Genomic DNA, 18,272 nt, shown 5'->3' on the forward strand with positions numbered 1-18,272 from the left:
GGCACTGTCCTAAAGGATGAGTATTCAGGCGCACACTTTGTGAAGTGCTAACTTGAGTTTTATGTAAGGAATTCATTGTTATCTTCTGCGCACACGGCGCATCTCAGAAGCTCTGGACTTGGGATGTTATCGATGCCAATGCAGAGAGGGCGATCACTTGAAAGTCGGCTGTCAGTAGCGAAGATAAACCGTCAGCTCCTGCAAAAGCCGATGGAAAGATATGATCATTTTTTGCAGCGTTTTGTGTTTACTCCGTATTTTCCCCCTTTTATTGCTTTTTTGCACACATATAGAAATGCACTTTGCCCAAATTTTCCTTGCAGCGTGCACTTCACGGGAATCTGTGCTTTATTCAGAACTGAATGTTTGTGAATGCAGAGTTATTAACTTTCTTGTAATAGCCTGGCGAACAAATCTGTCGGCAGTTGCACTGCGATTGTAGTAATAAAAACGGCATTGATAAACTAGCAAATATGAAAACCGCCCTTTTCGCGCCACCCACAAGATATAATTCATGCGCCTTATAGTTGTTAAACAGGCAACATGAAGACGCAAGAAGTAAAAGGAAATAAAATATAAAGAAACAGGATATGATTCTTCTGATATCTTTCACACAGTGTCAAAAAATAATGAGCCTTGAATCGTTTGGCGCGGATAAGCTAAGCAAAACTTTTTTTTTAACACCATGTAAGAGTATAAGGTTTAATATTTAAAAATGTATTTCTTGGGAACGTGCGCTTCAAATTTTCTCTTATTCAGTTCTCTTTTCTTTGTTTTTCTCGTTTGTAATCCAAACAAGAGCCAATTTTCTTTGACAGAAATTTAAGTGGTGAGGCGTGGACGTAAAAATATATACTTAAACACAACAAACACTAAGCTCCACGCTTCACTAAAACATTGTTTTAGAGATGATCTGGGGCTTTTACGCACAAATTCGAAAACACATCATGAATAAGGAAGGATGTGAATCGAGAGCAGGAAAGAGCTGCAGAGATAACCCGTGCTACACGTGGGAAGATTCAGAAAAAGGAAAACTCCCCTCTTGCTGATAATCCTTCTAAAAGTGGATTTCTTTCTTACCTAGTGTCACTGAGTGCAGACGCATTGGTTCTCCGGGGCTTTCACAATGCCAAAGATCTCAGTAATTCCTCTTTATGTTTCTCTTTATCATTTCTCGCCGCGGTGGCTCAGTGGTTAAGGTGCTCGGCTGCTGACCCGAAAGACGCGGGTTCGATCCCGGCCGCGGCGGTTGAATTTCTTTGGAGGAGAAATTCTAGAGGCACGTGTACTGTGCGATGCCAGTGCACGTTAAAGAAACCCAGGTGGTCGAAATTTCCGGAGCCCCCCACTACGGCGTCTCTCATAGCCTTAGTCGCTTTGGGACGTTAAACCCCATAAACCAAACCAACCAACCAACCAAACCTTCTTTATGTTTTTCTTTACTGCTTTAGCCATTTCGTTTTTTCCCACGTGTGGGCTGTATTCGCTTTTTATGCAGTGATTGTCTAGGTTTTTCGAATGTGTGAAAAGTTCACATGGGGGCTCGTGATGCCTCCGGGGTGCTTCTGAGGCACCAGCCCGTCTTCCCTATATTGGCTCGTTCATAACTGAGCGGAACTACTTTCTCTCTCTCCCTCTTTACAAAGCGGTCCCTTCCCAATTGACATACTTGTGGGCATGCTTTCCAACGCGGCCGGCTTTTTTCTCTTGATTCGCCTGGCTATTCATTAAAAATTCCTGTTTTGCGAGTTAGTAGTTCTCCTGAAGTAGAAACGTTTATAGCACAACGACACGGACAAGAGAGACGGAACACACACAAGCGCTAACTGTCAACTGGATTTATTCGTCGGAAGCCACACTTTTTATAGGCCGAAGGATCGGGACGGAAAAGATGACAAAAAAAAAAACACGGGTTGTGACAGAGCCATCAAATCGCGAGCGCATGCGCGGTTAGGCAAGGGCATCACACTTCCGTTTATCTTCCAATCGAATCAACAGGTATCTGCATTAAAAAAGTCAATCTCAGCCTGGAAAAGAGATAAAGAAGGTTCGCTGATGCACTCGCTGCCAAGTTTCTGTATGTGGTAGGCTTCTAGGCTTATCCATGCTGTCCTGTCTTTACTCTTATCAAAAACATTTGTCTCCTCAAACCGGGCCACACACCCTCCACATTTACTTACATGTGCAACAAGATGCTTGTATTTATCGTCTTTCTTTTCTAAATTTAGGGCACGTTCCCCTAGACGGTCATTGACACAACATTCAGTTTGGCCTACATAAAACTTTCCACAAGACAAGGGAATGGAATAAACCACTCTAGTGGAACACCTTACGAACGGCTTCTGATGCTTTTTCTGGCACTCGCGCTTTTTTGCATTGCAAATTCGCGGCCAGAGCTTTTCAAACTTGTTGGGAGCCGAGAACAAAAAAGGTATACCATGCCTGCTAGCAACTTTTTTGAGGTTGTGTGAGATTTTTAGACGTAGGGCACAACCTAGGGGTAGGGCCCTAGGGGCCTTTTGAAGACCATCAGCTGTTTTTCGTCCTGTTCCACGTTTGAACTTCTGAAGGATGGCTTCAGGGACTGCTGTTAGAACCGATAGGGGAATACCGGCAGCCACAAGCCGGCTTATCTGATAATTAAAGCTCTGAAACATCTGATGTGGGCACGATTTTTGGAGAGAAGAATCCAAGCTCAGCGACGCTAATCTTCTCTTGATAGTCTTGGAGCGCGCCGAGTCATACGGCAACAACTCCTTCTTTGTTCTTGGGTAATAACCCCAGCGGACGTGTCCTTCAAAGAACGTTACTTTAAGTTCTAAAAACTGTAAAACCGAAACTTCGGGCAGTTCATGGGTAAAAGTCAAACCAAGACAGTGTTTGTTAAAAGTATCTAAAACGTCACCTACTGTAAAGGGGTAGGTGATGGTCTCCTGCTTTGTTAAAAGTACTAAAAAATCATGTACATATCTAAAAACCTTTAAAACTGCCCCCCCCCCCCCCCCCCCCCCCCGCCTTGAAATTCTCGTCCAGCCGCTTATCTACATTAGCTGAAAAAATGTCGCAGTGAATGGGGGCTACACAAGACTCTATGCAAATACCATTTCGCTGCAAAAAAGTCTGGTCGTTAAAAACAATAAAAGTAACATTCAAGTAAAACTGCAGTAAGGCTAAAAAATTATCTAGAGACAATCCTGCTAAGTTCTGGAATGAACCGTCACCGTTTTCCTCAGTGCATTCCTTAACAGACAGTAAAATCTGATGTTTGGGCACGGAATAAAAAAAAAGGTATTGAATATATATGGGAAAGCCAAAGCCAATGACATCATTAGACTTAATAAACTGTGCGACATCGATTGACTTTTTGGTGACAAATCCAAGACAACGCTTTTAAGCTTCTTTAACAAGAACTCGCTGACGTTTGTCTGCCGCGATCCTTGCTCACTGACAATGGACCAAATGGCTGTTCACTTTTATGCGCATCCGTAACAGCTTCACCGAAACTTTATTGTTGAGGCATTGGCTATGGCGATAGCACCGGAGAACCGCTGCGTCAACGCTCCTTGAGACATCAAGGTAATAATGAAATTGTTTTTGAAAAAGTGGCAGCGAAAGCTGCGGTGGTGTGTAGATTTTTTTTTTCTGCATCTACTCACGTGTAGCACGGACTACCTCTGTAGCTTTTGATTGCATTTTCTTTGCCGCCTCTCTTATTCTCTTATTCCTATGTAAAAATTTCAGGGGAGCACTTTAGCTCCGCCTTACGGGTACGACGTGATAGCGTTAAGGAGTCCCTTCAGCGGGCTGTGGGGTCCTCTTTGCATATCGTTTCAAAGACACATACACTGTTGTTTATTTTTTTTTTCTTTTTTAAATTTATTTGTTTATTTGCCAAAGACAAGGCCTCCCTTTAACTAAGCACAACAAACGTTCCTCAGTGACTGACGGGTAGAGTCCCGGTTTGGCCGTTGTGATGCAATAGCTGTCAGATTATCCTCTAATAAAAAAATTTGGGCTTTTCTGCCATAAAATTTTACAATTGGCAGAGACGCGTCACGTGACCTTGTGACGTCATTACAACCTGCCCACCGTGGCAGGTGGCAACTTTACCACCGGATTGGGAGCAGACTGCCCATCATGACAGGTCGCAGTCAAATTAGTGATTGGCCGAGCGATGCTTATTACGCGTGCAATGAAGAAGGCAGAGCGCCAGCACCAACGACGACGAAGCGATTTGTGCGTCCTCCGATTCCGGCGGCCGCGCGCGTGGAGAGCTCGAGCTCGCTCTTGGTTCTGTTCTGGTGCCGCCGCTACTCGAACAGCCTGTGCCATCGTTTCGCTGCCAGTCCTTCGAACTTGCCAATAAACCCCTCTTCACGCGCTATACTTTGCGGGACGAACGCAGAAGAAAGGAAAGACACTGACACTGTGTTCTTCCCGTAAAGTATAGCGCGTAATGAGCATCATGCACAACCAACTAGGCCCCTTTCTCGCCCTCTTGGTCGAAAGAGGTCACATGACCTTGCAACGTCACCACAACCTGGCCATCATGACACGTGGCAATCTTCCCACGGCGTTGTGAGCTGCCTGCAACCCCCCCCCCCCCCCTTCCCGTGGTAGTGAAGTTAATTCAAATAAAATCAATGCAGTTGGCACCCGGCCACTGTGCTGCTGCGCATGAGCCTTACGGAAGCTCGGGAAGAACAACCTAGTTCCAACAAGCCCCACCTGTGGCTGTGTTTCAAGGAGCCACCTGTCAAGGGAGTGGCGCATTGCTTAATTGCACCACCGCTGCGCCACTAGTGGTATCAGGGCATCGCGCGATCTATGCATGCGATGGTGGCCACCAGTGGACCAATCACAGGGCATCGTGAAATTTCAAAATCCAAGGATCCCCAAGTATGAAAATTCGCCCACCCCAGAAAATGAATTAGGGTGAATTAGTAGGCATTTGTGGCAGATTAAGGCGGACCATGGTGTATTAGTGAATCGGATTAGTGCAATCCCATATAATAATCCAATCGAAGGCACTCAAACATACTAGAAGATGACTCACGCATTGCGTCTAAGCGCGATGTAACGGGTTACAGCCGGAGTTCTGGATGGGAAAATCACAAGATTATTTAGACACTAGTTGCAGACGCCATAGCAGGCAGCCTAATTTCTATTGCATTTTATTAGACAAGTGTTTAAGAAGGCCCCAAATTTTTTTCTTTCAATCGTTCTGCGGTGTTTGAATTATCCGCGTGAGCTCACGTGGTTGTGTACTTAGGACCCTGTAGACAAATATGTATCTCCGATTCCCGAGATTCTGGGCACGCCAGCGCCAGCTGCGACGGCGGATTTTCAGGTGAACGGAACCCTTAACGCTGTCTAGTTAGATTAAACTTTTTGCAGCTCTGGAACCCTAGAACCGTAGAGATTAACGTCAAAGATACCAATCAGCTTCAATTGTGTATAAATAGACATAAATACTTGTATATTAGACAGCGTTGGTATATGAGCTCTAAACACAGTTCATTCACATTATTGTCTCATCACAGGCGCATTTGACGCAGGCAGCGCTGCTTTCCAATCCGAATAGGAATGAGTGCGGAATACGAGGTCTGTTAGAAAAGTATCCGACTTTATTTTTTATTTTTTTGCGAACACCTGATGGATATGAAACAAGCGCGCTTGCACCAGCTGACGTTGAACCTTCGCGCGCATGTACGAATATTTTCCGGCCTGCCGATAGCGTCAGTCGCTGGGACGCAGCGTTTGAGTGAGGCAGTGCGCAGTGCTCTCGTCGGTTTTTTATTACAAGGAAAATGGCGGAGCGACAGGAGCAACTCTACTGCATCAAATTTTGCCAGAAACCGGATGATAACCGAGTGGAAACTGTTCGGAATATTCAGAGCGGCTTTCGGTGAAGGTGCTATGAGCAGCACACAAATTAAACAGTGGTTCAATTGATTTAAAGGTGGCCGCACATCGGCAGAGAGCGAGCCACGCTCCAGTCGGCCATCAACATGCCGAAATGACCAGGTCATTGCCGAAGTGAACGCTGTGGTGATGCGGGACCGTCGTGTGACTATCCGAGAAACTGTGGAAGAGGTGGACATCAGCAATTTTCCTGCACATTCCATTATTCCCGAAGATTTGGCCATGGAGAGAGTTGCGGCGAAATTCGTGCCGAAGCTGCTCACGGCGGAGCAAAAGCAGCTGCGTGTTGAAGTCTCGCAGGACATGCTAGATTCCACAAACAGTGACCCCGACTTCATAAACACCATAATTACTGGTGACGAGTCTTGAGTGTACGGGTACGACCCGGAAACCAAATCCCAGTCGTCACAGTGGAAGAATTTCATGTTACCGAGACAAAAGAAGGCCCGCCAAGTGCGCAGCAATGCCAAAGTGATGCTGACAGCTTTCTTTGACTCCCTCTGTGTGGCACACCACGAGTACGCACCCTACAGAGTCAAACAATGACCAAAGAGTACTATAGGGGCATCCTCCGTCGCCTACGTGGTGCTGTGCGGCGCAAGAGACCGGAGTTGAGGTCAACAGGAAATTGGCGCATCCATCACGACAATGCTCCTGCGCATTCCTCGCACTTGATTCTGACTTTTTTGGTGAAAAACCAGACTACTGTAGTTCAACAGACTCCTAAATCTCGTGATATGGCCCCCTGCAACTTCTGGCTCTATATCAAAGTCAAGAGGACATTGAAAGGAGCGCGATTTCAGACAAGAGAGGACATTATGGCTGCAACGACAGCTGAGCTAAACTCCATTCCGAAAGAGGCCTTTTCGGAATACTTCCAACAATGGCAGCACCGCTGGGAGAAGTGTGTGGAGTCCCAAGGAGACTACTCTGACGGTGATTAGGTTTCCAACGCTCCAGTTATGCCAGTTTTTTTTCTTCGGCCAAAGGTCGGATACTTTTCTAACAGACCTCGTAAGTACTACTTCATATGCTGCTTCAAAGCAAACCCTGCAGACTGCACACTTTTGACCAGGGCTGTACAGCTGCAACTGTGATCTATGTTTTGTCCGCTGTAGCCTTTCTGAAACAGCGTTCTTCTTAATGCATACCTTTGACAGTGACGGCCACGGGGTTGCTGGCCGCAGCTCCGTAGCTGTTCCAGGCTCGGCACTGGTAGCTTCCAGCGTCGAATCGACCAAGTCTCAGTCTAGTTAAAGGGACCACGCTCCTGACGGCGTCGGGAGCTTCGGCGATGCTGAATAGGCGCTCGTCAAGGTGCCAGCTCACTTCCCGTGCCGGTGGGTTGGCGTCCACTTCACACTCGAGAGACAGGTCTCCTCCAACGTCTGCGTTCGTCGCGTTGGAAACCAGGCGCAGGAAGGGTTTGTCTGCAGTAGAAGGGGAGCAGAGGAAGCAAGATTTTATTTCTCATACAACAAAGAATGTATGGGTGCGAGTTAGAGATAACGTTTATACAGTGAGCGAGCCTTATCGACAACGCCCGATGGCTTGAGATCCACAGCTTCGTTGCGACCTCTTGTAGAGATGGAAACGTCAGTTGCCTGGCGTTTTGCATGAAGGGAGGTCCCGTGTTACCCTTGCCGGCAGAGTATCTTCTGTTTCTGTTCTCCTGGTTTCGCATGCATGACGTTGCGACTATACGGAGAGAGAGAGAGAAACTCTTTAATGAAATACAGAGAATTTAGCCGGCGTTTAAATATCGCTGGCATGCTACTCGGCGTAGGGAGGGGAATTTGGGAGATAAAGACTATACGGAGTACAGCGTTGCACCATATATATGATGCAAAGCTGCCCAAGCTAGCGGTCCTATTCGCGCTGGCTACGTTGGCACCCGAAAAGTAGGTCGCCATAGGTCCAAAATGAGCACAAGCATATTTCGTTCTGAAACTCTTTCAGTTCAGTAACTGGTAACGCATTGAAGTTCATTTTACTTTTTGCTATGTTTTTGTCTTCTTACTGAAACTCCAGAGGTAAGAGTGACATGCGGCAGAGTGATGCCTTGCTGGCGTGCGAATTCCGACTCTATCCGGACCCAAAACTGAGCTCGCTATCAGTCCAAATTGTAATCAGGGGGTTCATCTAACTGAGCGTCTGCCTTGTTGGAGACTTTAATTTGTCTAGCATGTCGTTTTTTTACCGCTCGATGCTTTCGTCCAAACCTTCGACGAGACTGCCTGATGCGCAAAGAATAAGCGGCGGAGTGATACCAACACAAACCTTTCTAATTATGGTTTGTTCTATCTTCAAAGCTGCCGGCACGTGGCTTTATCGCTTTCGTTGTGAAGCAAGACGTGACCAAATTAATCTCAATTGATCCCGCCCTGACGGAGCCGATTCTACGTTGTTACAGACGGTTGCGGTTACTTTGCACGCCGTAGCTCAAAACTTCTTTGTCAGCTTTAAAGTGAGCATGGCCGAGAGGGGGCGGGCATTCTGTTCGACGACCGCCGAGCAGGCTTGTTCTTATCGCCACCTCCGAGTCATTCAGTTCCTCGTGGCCGTGAGTCAGAACAATGATGAACAGTCTCTTTATAAAGCCCGCTTTGCTGTCCTCCTGACTAACAGACTACCGTTCCCACTTCGTAACATCTGGTGGAGATGCTGCATCGTCATCTAATGAATGTATGCGTAGCATCTTTTGAGGGTAAATCATGAAATATTATTTGATTATACCGGCCATTCCAACAAACTGCGCTGAAAAAACTAAGCAAGCTCCACACAACTTAGCCGTCTCATAAATGCTGGGAGAGAGAGACTTTAATGAATAAAAGAGAGGTCTGCCTGGTTTTGAGCCTAGCATGCTTCATGTAACTAACATGCGTAAGTGCTGTTTACATGAAGCTTCTCATGTAATAGCACAGCATTACAAGCCTCACAATGCACGTCGATGACGAAGCTGGCGTTCAGCCGGTCCTCCGTAACCGGATGGGCGACGACACAGGTGATCAGTTTGCCACGGTCCGTGGCGAGGACTGTCAACGTCAGGACGCTGGTGGCCACGTCGGCATCCTCTTGCACGTGCGTAAAAGTAGCATCCAGGGGTCCCTCGCTGCCGACGTACCACGTGACGAGCGGTGCCGGTCTCGAACCCATAACTTCGCACTCAACGCTGGCAGGGACGCCGTCCTTGAACGGCCGAGCCCCGATGCGCACTGACGACGCGGGCGCTGGAATACGATGTTGCAATTGTTTTAGCGAAAACATAATTTTCGGTTTCTCTTTTTATAGTTATTTTGTTAACGTGTATTTTGCCTAAAGAACAATTGTGATAGAAAGGGCAAGTGTAAAATAGCTTTTTTGATACAGCTTGATACAGCCCCGGTCACCTGCCGAGCAGTAATGAGCATGAGTGAGCTTCATTTGCAAACCAAGCAAGCACAGTTTTTAATGGACACCAAAAAAAAATGCAGCGAATGGTATTCAGGACATTTGCATAAAAAAAAACTGTGCTGGGTATGTGTAATAACGTTTGCAAAATGTAAGTAATCACGGCAGGGAGTTTCGCCTGCACAGAAAATATTTCTCCCGCAAAAAGCAGGATGGTATTGAAAAATGTTTGAGAATAAGCACATAAAAATAAGCTCTGAAATATGATGTGTTACGAAAATACGATAATTCTTCTAGGTATCGCTAAATCACGGTTGAAATTCATACGGAGTCGGCCAACTCAGTGCATGGGTAATAAAATAATTGAACGGTCTTTATTTTGGGAAGCTATTCTGCTTCTCACTTTTGACTGCTCAAAGGCCATACACATCGATATGGCACGTCTGTACGAAAAAAAGTCGCATCGTTGTACGTTTTGCTGCAACCTTATTATTTCATTTACACTGCCTGCGTATTTTAAGCGATCCTTAACTGAGCATCAGGGAAAAGCAGTGCTTAAGTAGCTTTCGTTAACAAACAGCACCACTAAAATGACACTTTCAGTGAAATGCATCATTTCGACTCCTTAATTTCACATATTTACATAATGCAATGCTCACCGTCATGAGACGCAGCATCGTATTTTTGCGTAAGACTGTCAGCACTCTCACAGGCGGGATAAAAAATGTAGGAAAATGTGCACTCTTTGTTACTTCATGGCCGGCCGATGACCTTTGGGGTCAACGGTCAACGTTCTGAGTGAGGCAAAACGTTGTATCAGGCATGCACTTTTCATCAGGATTAATCAGGATGCACTTTTAAGAGCCGTTAACAAGGTTTCATTACTTTGTCGCAACAACGTTTCTCGTGTCCTTTGCTGCGGGCAGCATTGCAGTCGTGCACACAAAAAGCAACTTACTCCACAGGTCTAGCTTGACGGTCGTGTTGAGGGTGGCGCCCAAAGCGTTGGTGGCGACACACGCGACCAGAGCCCCGTGGTCCCTCCGCGATAAATTATGCCGAGTTAGCTTCGAGCGGGCGAGCACGCTGTTCGCCTCCCTGTGGCCTTTCCCGGCGGTCGGTGCCGAGTTCCAGTACCACGTCAGCCGGAACTCTGTAATCCAATCGGAGCCTGATTAGAGCAGCGATGGAACATGCCTCTGTGGCAGACTGCCAGTGCCGCTAATGGATGATCATTCTAATTAATCTATAACGACATTCGACTTGGCGCGCTGTGACTCTGGCCAAACAAAGATCGACGGAAAGTGAGCTTAATATTTTATAATGAAGAAAGAGCACTGCTGAACTAATACATTGGTCAACGCATGTCAGCGAGTGGAAGGCTTCGTATAATAAGGGAGTAATTACTCATTGGCATCCACCCGAGCGCAGCCAAACGGCTACAAAGGAAAGCTATACAGCTTTCTCAGAAACTTCGTAGTTAAAGAAAAATTCGTCCTGGTCCGGGGTTCGAACCCGGGACCACCGCTTCACCGGAGCAGTCGCTCTACCAATTCAGCTAACCGGGACGGCAAGCTTATGGTAGGGCGAGAGCGAATTGATCAATAACTCGAAGTGGGATGAGTGTTGGTCAAATGTTTAGAGGTCAAAAAACATTTGACCAACACTCATCCCACTTCGAGTTATTGATCGATTCGCTCTCGTCCTACTATAAGCTTGCCGTCCCGGTTAGCTCAATTGGTAGAGCGACTGCTCCGGTGAAGCGGTGGTCCCGGGTTCGAACCCCGGACCAGGACGAATTTTTCTTTAACTACGAAGTTTCTGAGAAAGCTGTATAGCTTTCCTTTGTAGCCGTTTGGCTGCGCTCGGGTGGATGCCAATGAGTAATTACTCCCTTGCTACAAATCTACTCCACCTTGGGGGATTCCCCTAAGCATTTCACCAGGCTTCGTATAATGTCGCCATTTTGAGAGCCCGTGCTAATTTGCTTTGTATTTTTTCTAACCTTGCACCTTCCCTTCACTAGGAAGAAATGGAAACTGGAGCGGCCTTCAAACGTTTCACGAAATAAATACTTGACCCTGAAGTTGATTAGTAGTGAAAATGTAAAAAAAATTCACTAGTGCCTGCAATGAGTACAAGTATCGTGACCGCGTCATGTTTGCGCTAGGCAAGCCTTCAATGTATGCGAGACTCAAGCATTCAATCAAAATCCAGCTACTTTTACAGCCAAAGCACTTATACAGAGCCAACGCTTGGCCTTTCGTGTAACTGTGGTCCATAACCTTTGAGAGGTAGCCTGGGTACTATGAACGGTGATCCGGAGTGTGTTTCGGAGAATGCCTGGTAGTTTTCCCGACCTGTTGCGATCCCCTAGGGGGTCGCTGGATGGATTGCCGACCCCTTACTCTCCTCAAGCTCCACCACGCACCACCAGTTTGGCCACTTGGATCGGCTCCAAAATCTGCACAAACACGCACGCACGCACGCACACGCACACGCACGCACGCACGCACGCGTGCAAGCACGCCGTGTATTCTTCGCTGAACGGGTCCTTAAACTGCCATCTCGGACGAGGTTTGTGCTGTGAAGACTGTACAGTAGTGGGGGTGTAAGGAAGTGTCAGCGCCAAGAGCCACCGCCTACGTGTAAGATTTGCGCCCAGTGACAGCTCTCATGCAATCTTTTTAACTCTACCGTGGCCTAGTTTCTGCGATGATTTTTTTCTCCTGGAACGTCTACTGGTATAGTAATTTCTGTCCTCAATGCCAGTTCTTTTTGTTCAGATTCCCAGGCTGGAATGCAAGACTGAGTAAACTTATAGAATCCTGTATGCGTCACTGTTTCTTTGAAACTGAAATAGTATCTACAGACTCAGTAAGAACATCATTTTTCTAGTGACGTCATTTATTAATTTCAAGCTGCTAGTTTTCTTTCCCGAAGCCAGTAGCCAAGCAGAAAACAATTTTTTTTACCAAGGCTTCGATGTTTCCTGCTTCCGCAAAAGTTCTTCCCTAGTCCAACGTATTTAGCGGAAATCCTTAAGGTAAAATCGATCCCAACAAAAAACTAATTTCTCATTACCCTCCACTTGAACGCATCATACAGCTGCCTAGCTTTTCTCAGAGGCTTCGTAGTTGAAGAAATGTTCATCCTGGTCCTTGAATTGAACCCGTGACAAAAGTCTGAGTAATAACTCTCCATTCAAAACCTACTTCACTTTTGAGGTTTTTCTTAATACACCAGACTAACAGGATTTCCGCTTCGAGTTCTTCATGAATTCTGCCTCGTCCTACCATGCGCCTCCGTTAATAAAGCGACTGCATCGGTAAGGCGCCGGTACCGGGTGCTAACTTCGGACCAAGAAGAGTTTCTCTTGAACTCCAAAACTTCTGAGAAAGCTGTGCGTCTTTCCTTTGGATGGCATATTAATGGGCAATTGCTATTTATTTCTTCCCCAGTACCATTCCCCTGATTCCATCTGCTAGGCAAGGTAGGTTCAACAACAAAAGCAAATACCGCCAGTATGGCAATGTTTGCGCTGTTACCTGCGTTGGCTTCGCAGGTGAGTATCAGCGAGTCTCCCTCCACGTAAGGTCCGGCGACAGCATGAAGTTCTCGCCCTTTCTCGTCGGATATAATTGGGTTGTTTCTGGAACCTGATAGTGCGAAGAGAAAGAAAACAGTTTGCGATCATTGTCGCTGCCGGGCACAATACTGCAATGAAGGCTTATTAATGCGAGATCATTATATGGCTCTGTCGCGCCAGCAAAAATTACCTGCAATTTCGGCCGCACGATTACGTCGTTCTATAAAGAAAAATATGCAAAAGTGTGATTTTTACAGATAATGTGTGATAAAATTTTGCCGTGGGAAAAGTTTGGTTGATGAGGTGCAATTATCTTATTAATCAAACGCGAAAAAAAAGCGAAAAGATAGACTTGGTCGTCAAAATATCCATGGCGTCGATATAATACAGGGACGTTAGAACAGCCACGGGCATCGATATAGTATGTGGACGTTTTGCTTTCGCATTGCTCCGATGCGGGTCGCAGCAGTGATCTCAAAGTTTTTTCCACTAACGAAGATTCCAGCTTCCGGCATGCAGTAGAAATTGTGTCATTGATTTTTGCGTTGTTTCTGCAAGTTCCTTATCCTATTACATTCCTTTTTGTTCAATAATTGCTGCAATAAGACCCTAAGGAATTTGAAGCGCGGCGCTAAGGATGCGCAATATAGCGGTCCGTGAGAGGTAAGGGATATCTTAAACTGGTGATATTATTAAGCAGAGAAAATACAAAAACATTCAGGAATACCGCTCAGGAAAAGGAAGCAGAGCTTCAATGGCAAAGAAGGAAAAAAAGAAACGACTGCGTAAGCAAAGTCCAAAAAGCAAACAAGGCACTTAAAATTTGTAACTATTGTAATGGCGATATTCGAACTTCGAAATTTTTGCTATACGTCTAGTAAAGCTATGCAAACAAGTGTTAAACTGGCGAGAGGCATTCATTATTCAAAGCAACTTCGTAACACAATCCGTTTCTTCGCATAAATTCCCAGGCCCGCGGGGGCTGACAAATGCCAATGTTTTTGCATTGTGAAATTCAAGTCGTCGTATATGGATGGCAAGCAGTTCTCAAATCTACCGTGCGCCCTTCAATGTTACCCCATGGAGATAGAATTGTTTTTTATAAAGTAAAGGTGGCGTGTGTTAATCTCTGTGCAGGTGTGCGTACCGAGGACAAATATAGAAGTGGTCAGGGCTCTGGAAGCACCGTCCTTGAACGTCGTCTTGCAAACGTACACTCCTTGGTCTCGCGGGCCGAGCTTCGTGACGGTCAGCGCTGGGCTGTCCTCGTGACCACCACGGAAGAAAGCCCTGCCCTGCCAGTCCGGACGGGGCCGGTGTGGATGGGGAGGCTTGCGGTGAGTGTTCTGCGGGAAGTATGAAACACCAACTAATTAATTTATTGATTGACCGACCGACTGCCTGTCCAATTTATTTATTAAGGCGAAATGCCTTTAATGTCTGATCTTTGTCGACAGAAGGTTGTCAGCAGAAGGTTGCCAGCAGGGGTTTCACTGTTTTTCTAGTCAGACCAGGAAAAAAATGTTTGTGCACAATGGGATTCGAACCACCAACCTTCCGTTCCGCAGCCGAGCGTGCTAACGGCTACGCTGCTTCATGCCAACACGTATGTAGTTCTTCTTGTCTAGGACGCTGGAGAGTGTTTTCAGAAAGGCGTCGGATCAGACGGATGCTTCCCAAACACCCTCCAGTGTCTCCAACATTTAATATTCACACACGATTGTGTACTTAATTCACATCTTAACCACACATCAGTAACATAAGCAGCAAGACAGCGCTAAAGGCTTTCTCCTCACCGCACTGTAGGTCGACAAAGTGCCTCCCTTAATTTTGTTATATAGGCTTATAATTTCGTCTTACCAAAGAACGCAGTCTGTATCGGAATTTTTATTACGAGCCCAGTTAACAACAATGGCTCTTCGAAGAAAAGTCGGTAGAGCAAATTTCTAGGCTAAAGTTTTTATCAGCTTTATCGCAGTACACTCAATTTGCATTCCAGCTTGTACTTGCGGCCACCCGGATGAGTGCCATCTTGTACTAACCATCCTTTTGCAGTTATGTCATAGATGCCAAGAGCTGACGTCCATACGTTTTTGTTTCTGCCTAAAACAATTAAAGAATGGAATAACCTTGACCGACACGTATTCTACAAAACTTGTTCACTATAAAAATTTGTAAGAGATGAAACAATGTTGTATTGATTGATTCTACTATTCCCCCCATTAATAGCCCGCAAGGGCTAACAGTGTCAGAAGATGAATAAATAAACAAACAAATAAATTTATTTATGCGTTCAGAAACAAGCTCTCTCGAAAATCAGGGGCCAACGGTTGATGTTGCTACTGCAATGCAAGAGCACGTCGATGTCGCACTGTATATAGGCTGCGTCTGGAAGTCTGTGCAAGCCCCAGTTCCAGCTTGCCCACGATGCAATGCAGAATTATATTCACGTACTCCGAGTGGGCGTTGCATAACCAAAGATTTGGAAGGATCATTGCCAGCGTATATGATTAAGTGTACTCACTGACGTGCGTTCGCACATAACTAAGGTGTTATAAATATGCGAGAGAGAGAAATCTTAATATCGGCACGGCGCCGTTCAGAAAAGCCGATAGCCGCTCAGTTGGCTTAGTAGGCGTACATGGGGACATGCATATTCAGATTAAGGACAGCGGACCAGCGTAATGCTTAAGAGTTTAGAAAACTTCAATACAGGTAAATGGCAAAGTCTCACACAGCGTGCCTTACCAAACGGCACGCCCGAAAAGCACAGCTCATAAACAAAAAGCGTGAGAAATAAACTCCACAACTTGTAATTCAGCGCGTCGAAACATAGCCGTGAGTGTTTGACCTACGGTTAAACGTAATCACATGGGGAATTCTGACTTTGGGATGCCGGACTAAAGAAACGTGTACAGCAATGGTGGTTATATAACAAATAACTCAGCGATTTAAATGGCTTTAGAAATTATTGTTTTAATCAGCAGGTTCTATGTTACAAGGTACCCATGTGGGCTAGTTGGAGTACATCAGACATATCTTAACCAGTGAAAGTACGAGACACCAGGAGAAGAACACAGGACAACGCTGGACTAACAACTGAAGTTTAATCGAGAAACGGGCGTCCTAGCTCACCAGAAGACGCATGCGTATCAGACACACTAAAAAAAAACAAACAAATACATATGTGGCATACTACCAAGGAGTGGATGCAGGCTCCAACACTGGCAAACAACAAAAGAGATATTTTCCCTATCAAACTTGCATGCGCACACTTCTGCTTAGGAAATTAACTTCCTTGTTAGTGAGATGCAAAGACGGTGCACTGACGCGTGTGTCACTGCCTTGCAACCTAACATGGTAGGCCTCAAGGATTTCTCTCTCCCCCCTGTTTTTTCCTTTTTCCGATTACTGAAATGTTGTTAAAAGCCGAAACACAGTTTTTACAACTCCTGCAGTGACGTGGGAGATTATTTTGATCAGACAATTCCCTGAAAAATTCGTGTGGTCAAAATAATCTCCCACGTCTCTGCAATAGCTGTAAAAACTGTGTTTCGGTTTTAACAACATTTCAGTAATCGGAAAAGGAAAAAACAGGGAGGAGAGAGAAATCCTTGAGGCCTACCATATTAGGTTGCAAAGCAGTGACACACGCGTCAGTGCACCGTCTTTGCATCTCTCTAACAAGGAAGTTAATTTCCTAAGCAGAAGTGTGCGCATGCAAGTTTGATAGAAAAAATATCTGTCTTTTGTTGTTTGCCAGTGTTCGAGCGTGCATTCACTCCTTGGTGAGACGTGACATTTGTATTTGTTTGTTTTTTTAGTGTGTCTGATACGCATGTGTCTTCTGGTAACCTAGGTGGGCCGTTTGTCGATTAAACTTCAGTTGTTAGTCCAGCGTTGTCCTGTGTTCTTCTTCTCCTGGTGTCCCGTACTTTCGCTGGTGAAGTTATGTCTGAGGTTTTATGTTGTTGAGATGTTCTTCAAGGCCCTTTTCTTTTATTCCGTGCAGCGTTCTACTGCTTGGAGTAATGATCCGAGAGCTCCCACCGCACAGTACATATGCGCAGTTATAAACAAGGTGGAAAACCTCGACGTTGTGTTGCCAAAAACGTCTTATTTCTAATTCTGCTCCCCATGAGGCAAAAAGAACGCTCTGAGCACCGTGGCAGAAAGAAACTTGAGTGAAAATTTTTTAAGAGCGTTAGCTCTTAGTACTTACGTTTGTCAAAGACGAGTCTGTCTGCAGTGAAGGTCAAATTCACCAAAATAGTAACCACGTGACCACTCCATATCACATAGTAACAGTGGGCGCGTGACACCTCAATTGATGCCTGTACTTTCTATCTTATTATATGTATGCATGTATGTGCCAGTATAGCGGCCATCGAAATGAGATCTCCCCCTGGGACCACCATTTTCATACAATTTGGGGGCCAACCATTGGACGCAGAATGTTAGAAGTGGTTTGAAATGATTGGCATGTTTCTGAGGATAAAATTTCTAATTGAGATGAAGCCGAAACTGTGTGTGGGATTCGCACCGACGGCCGTTCCGCCCCAAACTGTGGGTTCCGAAGAGCTTCAGACGGTCATTACGGCCGAACCGTTTGTCGCAGGGGGGTTCCGGATGATGCCAAGCGATTCATCCTCGTTGTGATGCGCACGTTTATATAATTTATTAACTGATATAACGAGCAAATATATCGTATATATTGAAGGTGGCTGTAAATCGCAATAGTAATGCAAAATCTATGAGGCGGATGGAGCTGCTTGTGTCTTAGAAGGGATATTTCCGGAAAAGAAATATCGGTTTGAATTGGTCTTCTCCACGTTTGCTGAGCACACCGATGTAAACACTTGAGGCTCCCGTAGCTAACGCTCTGAAGTCGAACACTGAGGCAGTGTTCGCGGATAATTTTTTTTTTTTTTTGTAAGGACTAACTCACAAAGATGTAAAACATTTTTCCACGCAAACCTATTTACATCATATTTGAGAGCGCGAGTTAAATCAAAAGCAATAATTCTATGCTGCCTCATATCGCGATCATTTCGGTGGCACTCTTCAAGGAAGCACTCACCTCAAACCGCGTCCATTCAACTTGCGGCAACACCTGGTATTCATATATGGGTCCCTGGTCATCTTCCTTGAACCACTGTATCAGGACCACGTGCTTTCCCCTCGCCGACGGGCAGTGCATTGTAGCTCGTTGTCCTTCAGTCACAACGATTTTTGCAGTGCCTGCAAAATCGGGCCCGATTACATGGACGCTCGTCACATGATTCTTTATTCGCGTCAATTTGATAGCATCCACAGTAAGCGGGGAATACATCTAAATTCGAACATTACTTAGTGCCAACAAATCATA

General features: G+C 45.6%; 1 protein-coding gene across 1 annotated transcript; it reads right to left on the reverse strand.

Moving 5' to 3' along the window:
- Positions 1-103: 103 nt before the first annotated feature.
- On the reverse strand, positions 104-18,104 carry LOC149358278 (nectin-3-like). Its single transcript, XM_089567541.1, has 7 exons — positions 17,985-18,104; positions 14,052-14,250; positions 12,864-12,974; positions 10,274-10,468; positions 8,865-9,155; positions 7,077-7,355; positions 104-198 (listed from the first exon to the last, which is right to left on the reverse strand). The coding sequence occupies exons 1-7, from the start codon at positions 18,102-18,104 to the stop codon at positions 104-106; spliced, it is 1,290 nt and encodes a 429-aa protein (XP_089423667.1).
- Positions 18,105-18,272: the final 168 nt, after the last annotated feature.

Source organism: Amblyomma mixtum, chromosome 2 (assembly GCF_055824585.1).
Source record: "Amblyomma mixtum isolate Tamu chromosome 2, ASM5582458v1, whole genome shotgun sequence".
In the NCBI taxonomy this organism is placed as follows: Eukaryota; Metazoa; Arthropoda; class Arachnida; order Ixodida; family Ixodidae; genus Amblyomma; species Amblyomma mixtum.

Coding starts and splice junctions, on each gene's coding strand:
- LOC149358278 (XM_089567541.1), bottom strand. CDS start 18,104: ATGCACTGCCCGTCGGCGAGGGGAAAGCACGTGGTCCTGATACAGTGG. Junction 14,251..17,984: donor TTGAATGGACGCGGTTTGAG/GTGAGTGCTTCC, acceptor TACTTCCCGCAG/AACACTCACCGCAAGCCTCC. Junction 10,469..12,863: donor CACCTGCGAAGCCAACGCAG/GTAACAGCGCAA, acceptor ATTGGATTACAG/AGTTCCGGCTGACGTGGTAC.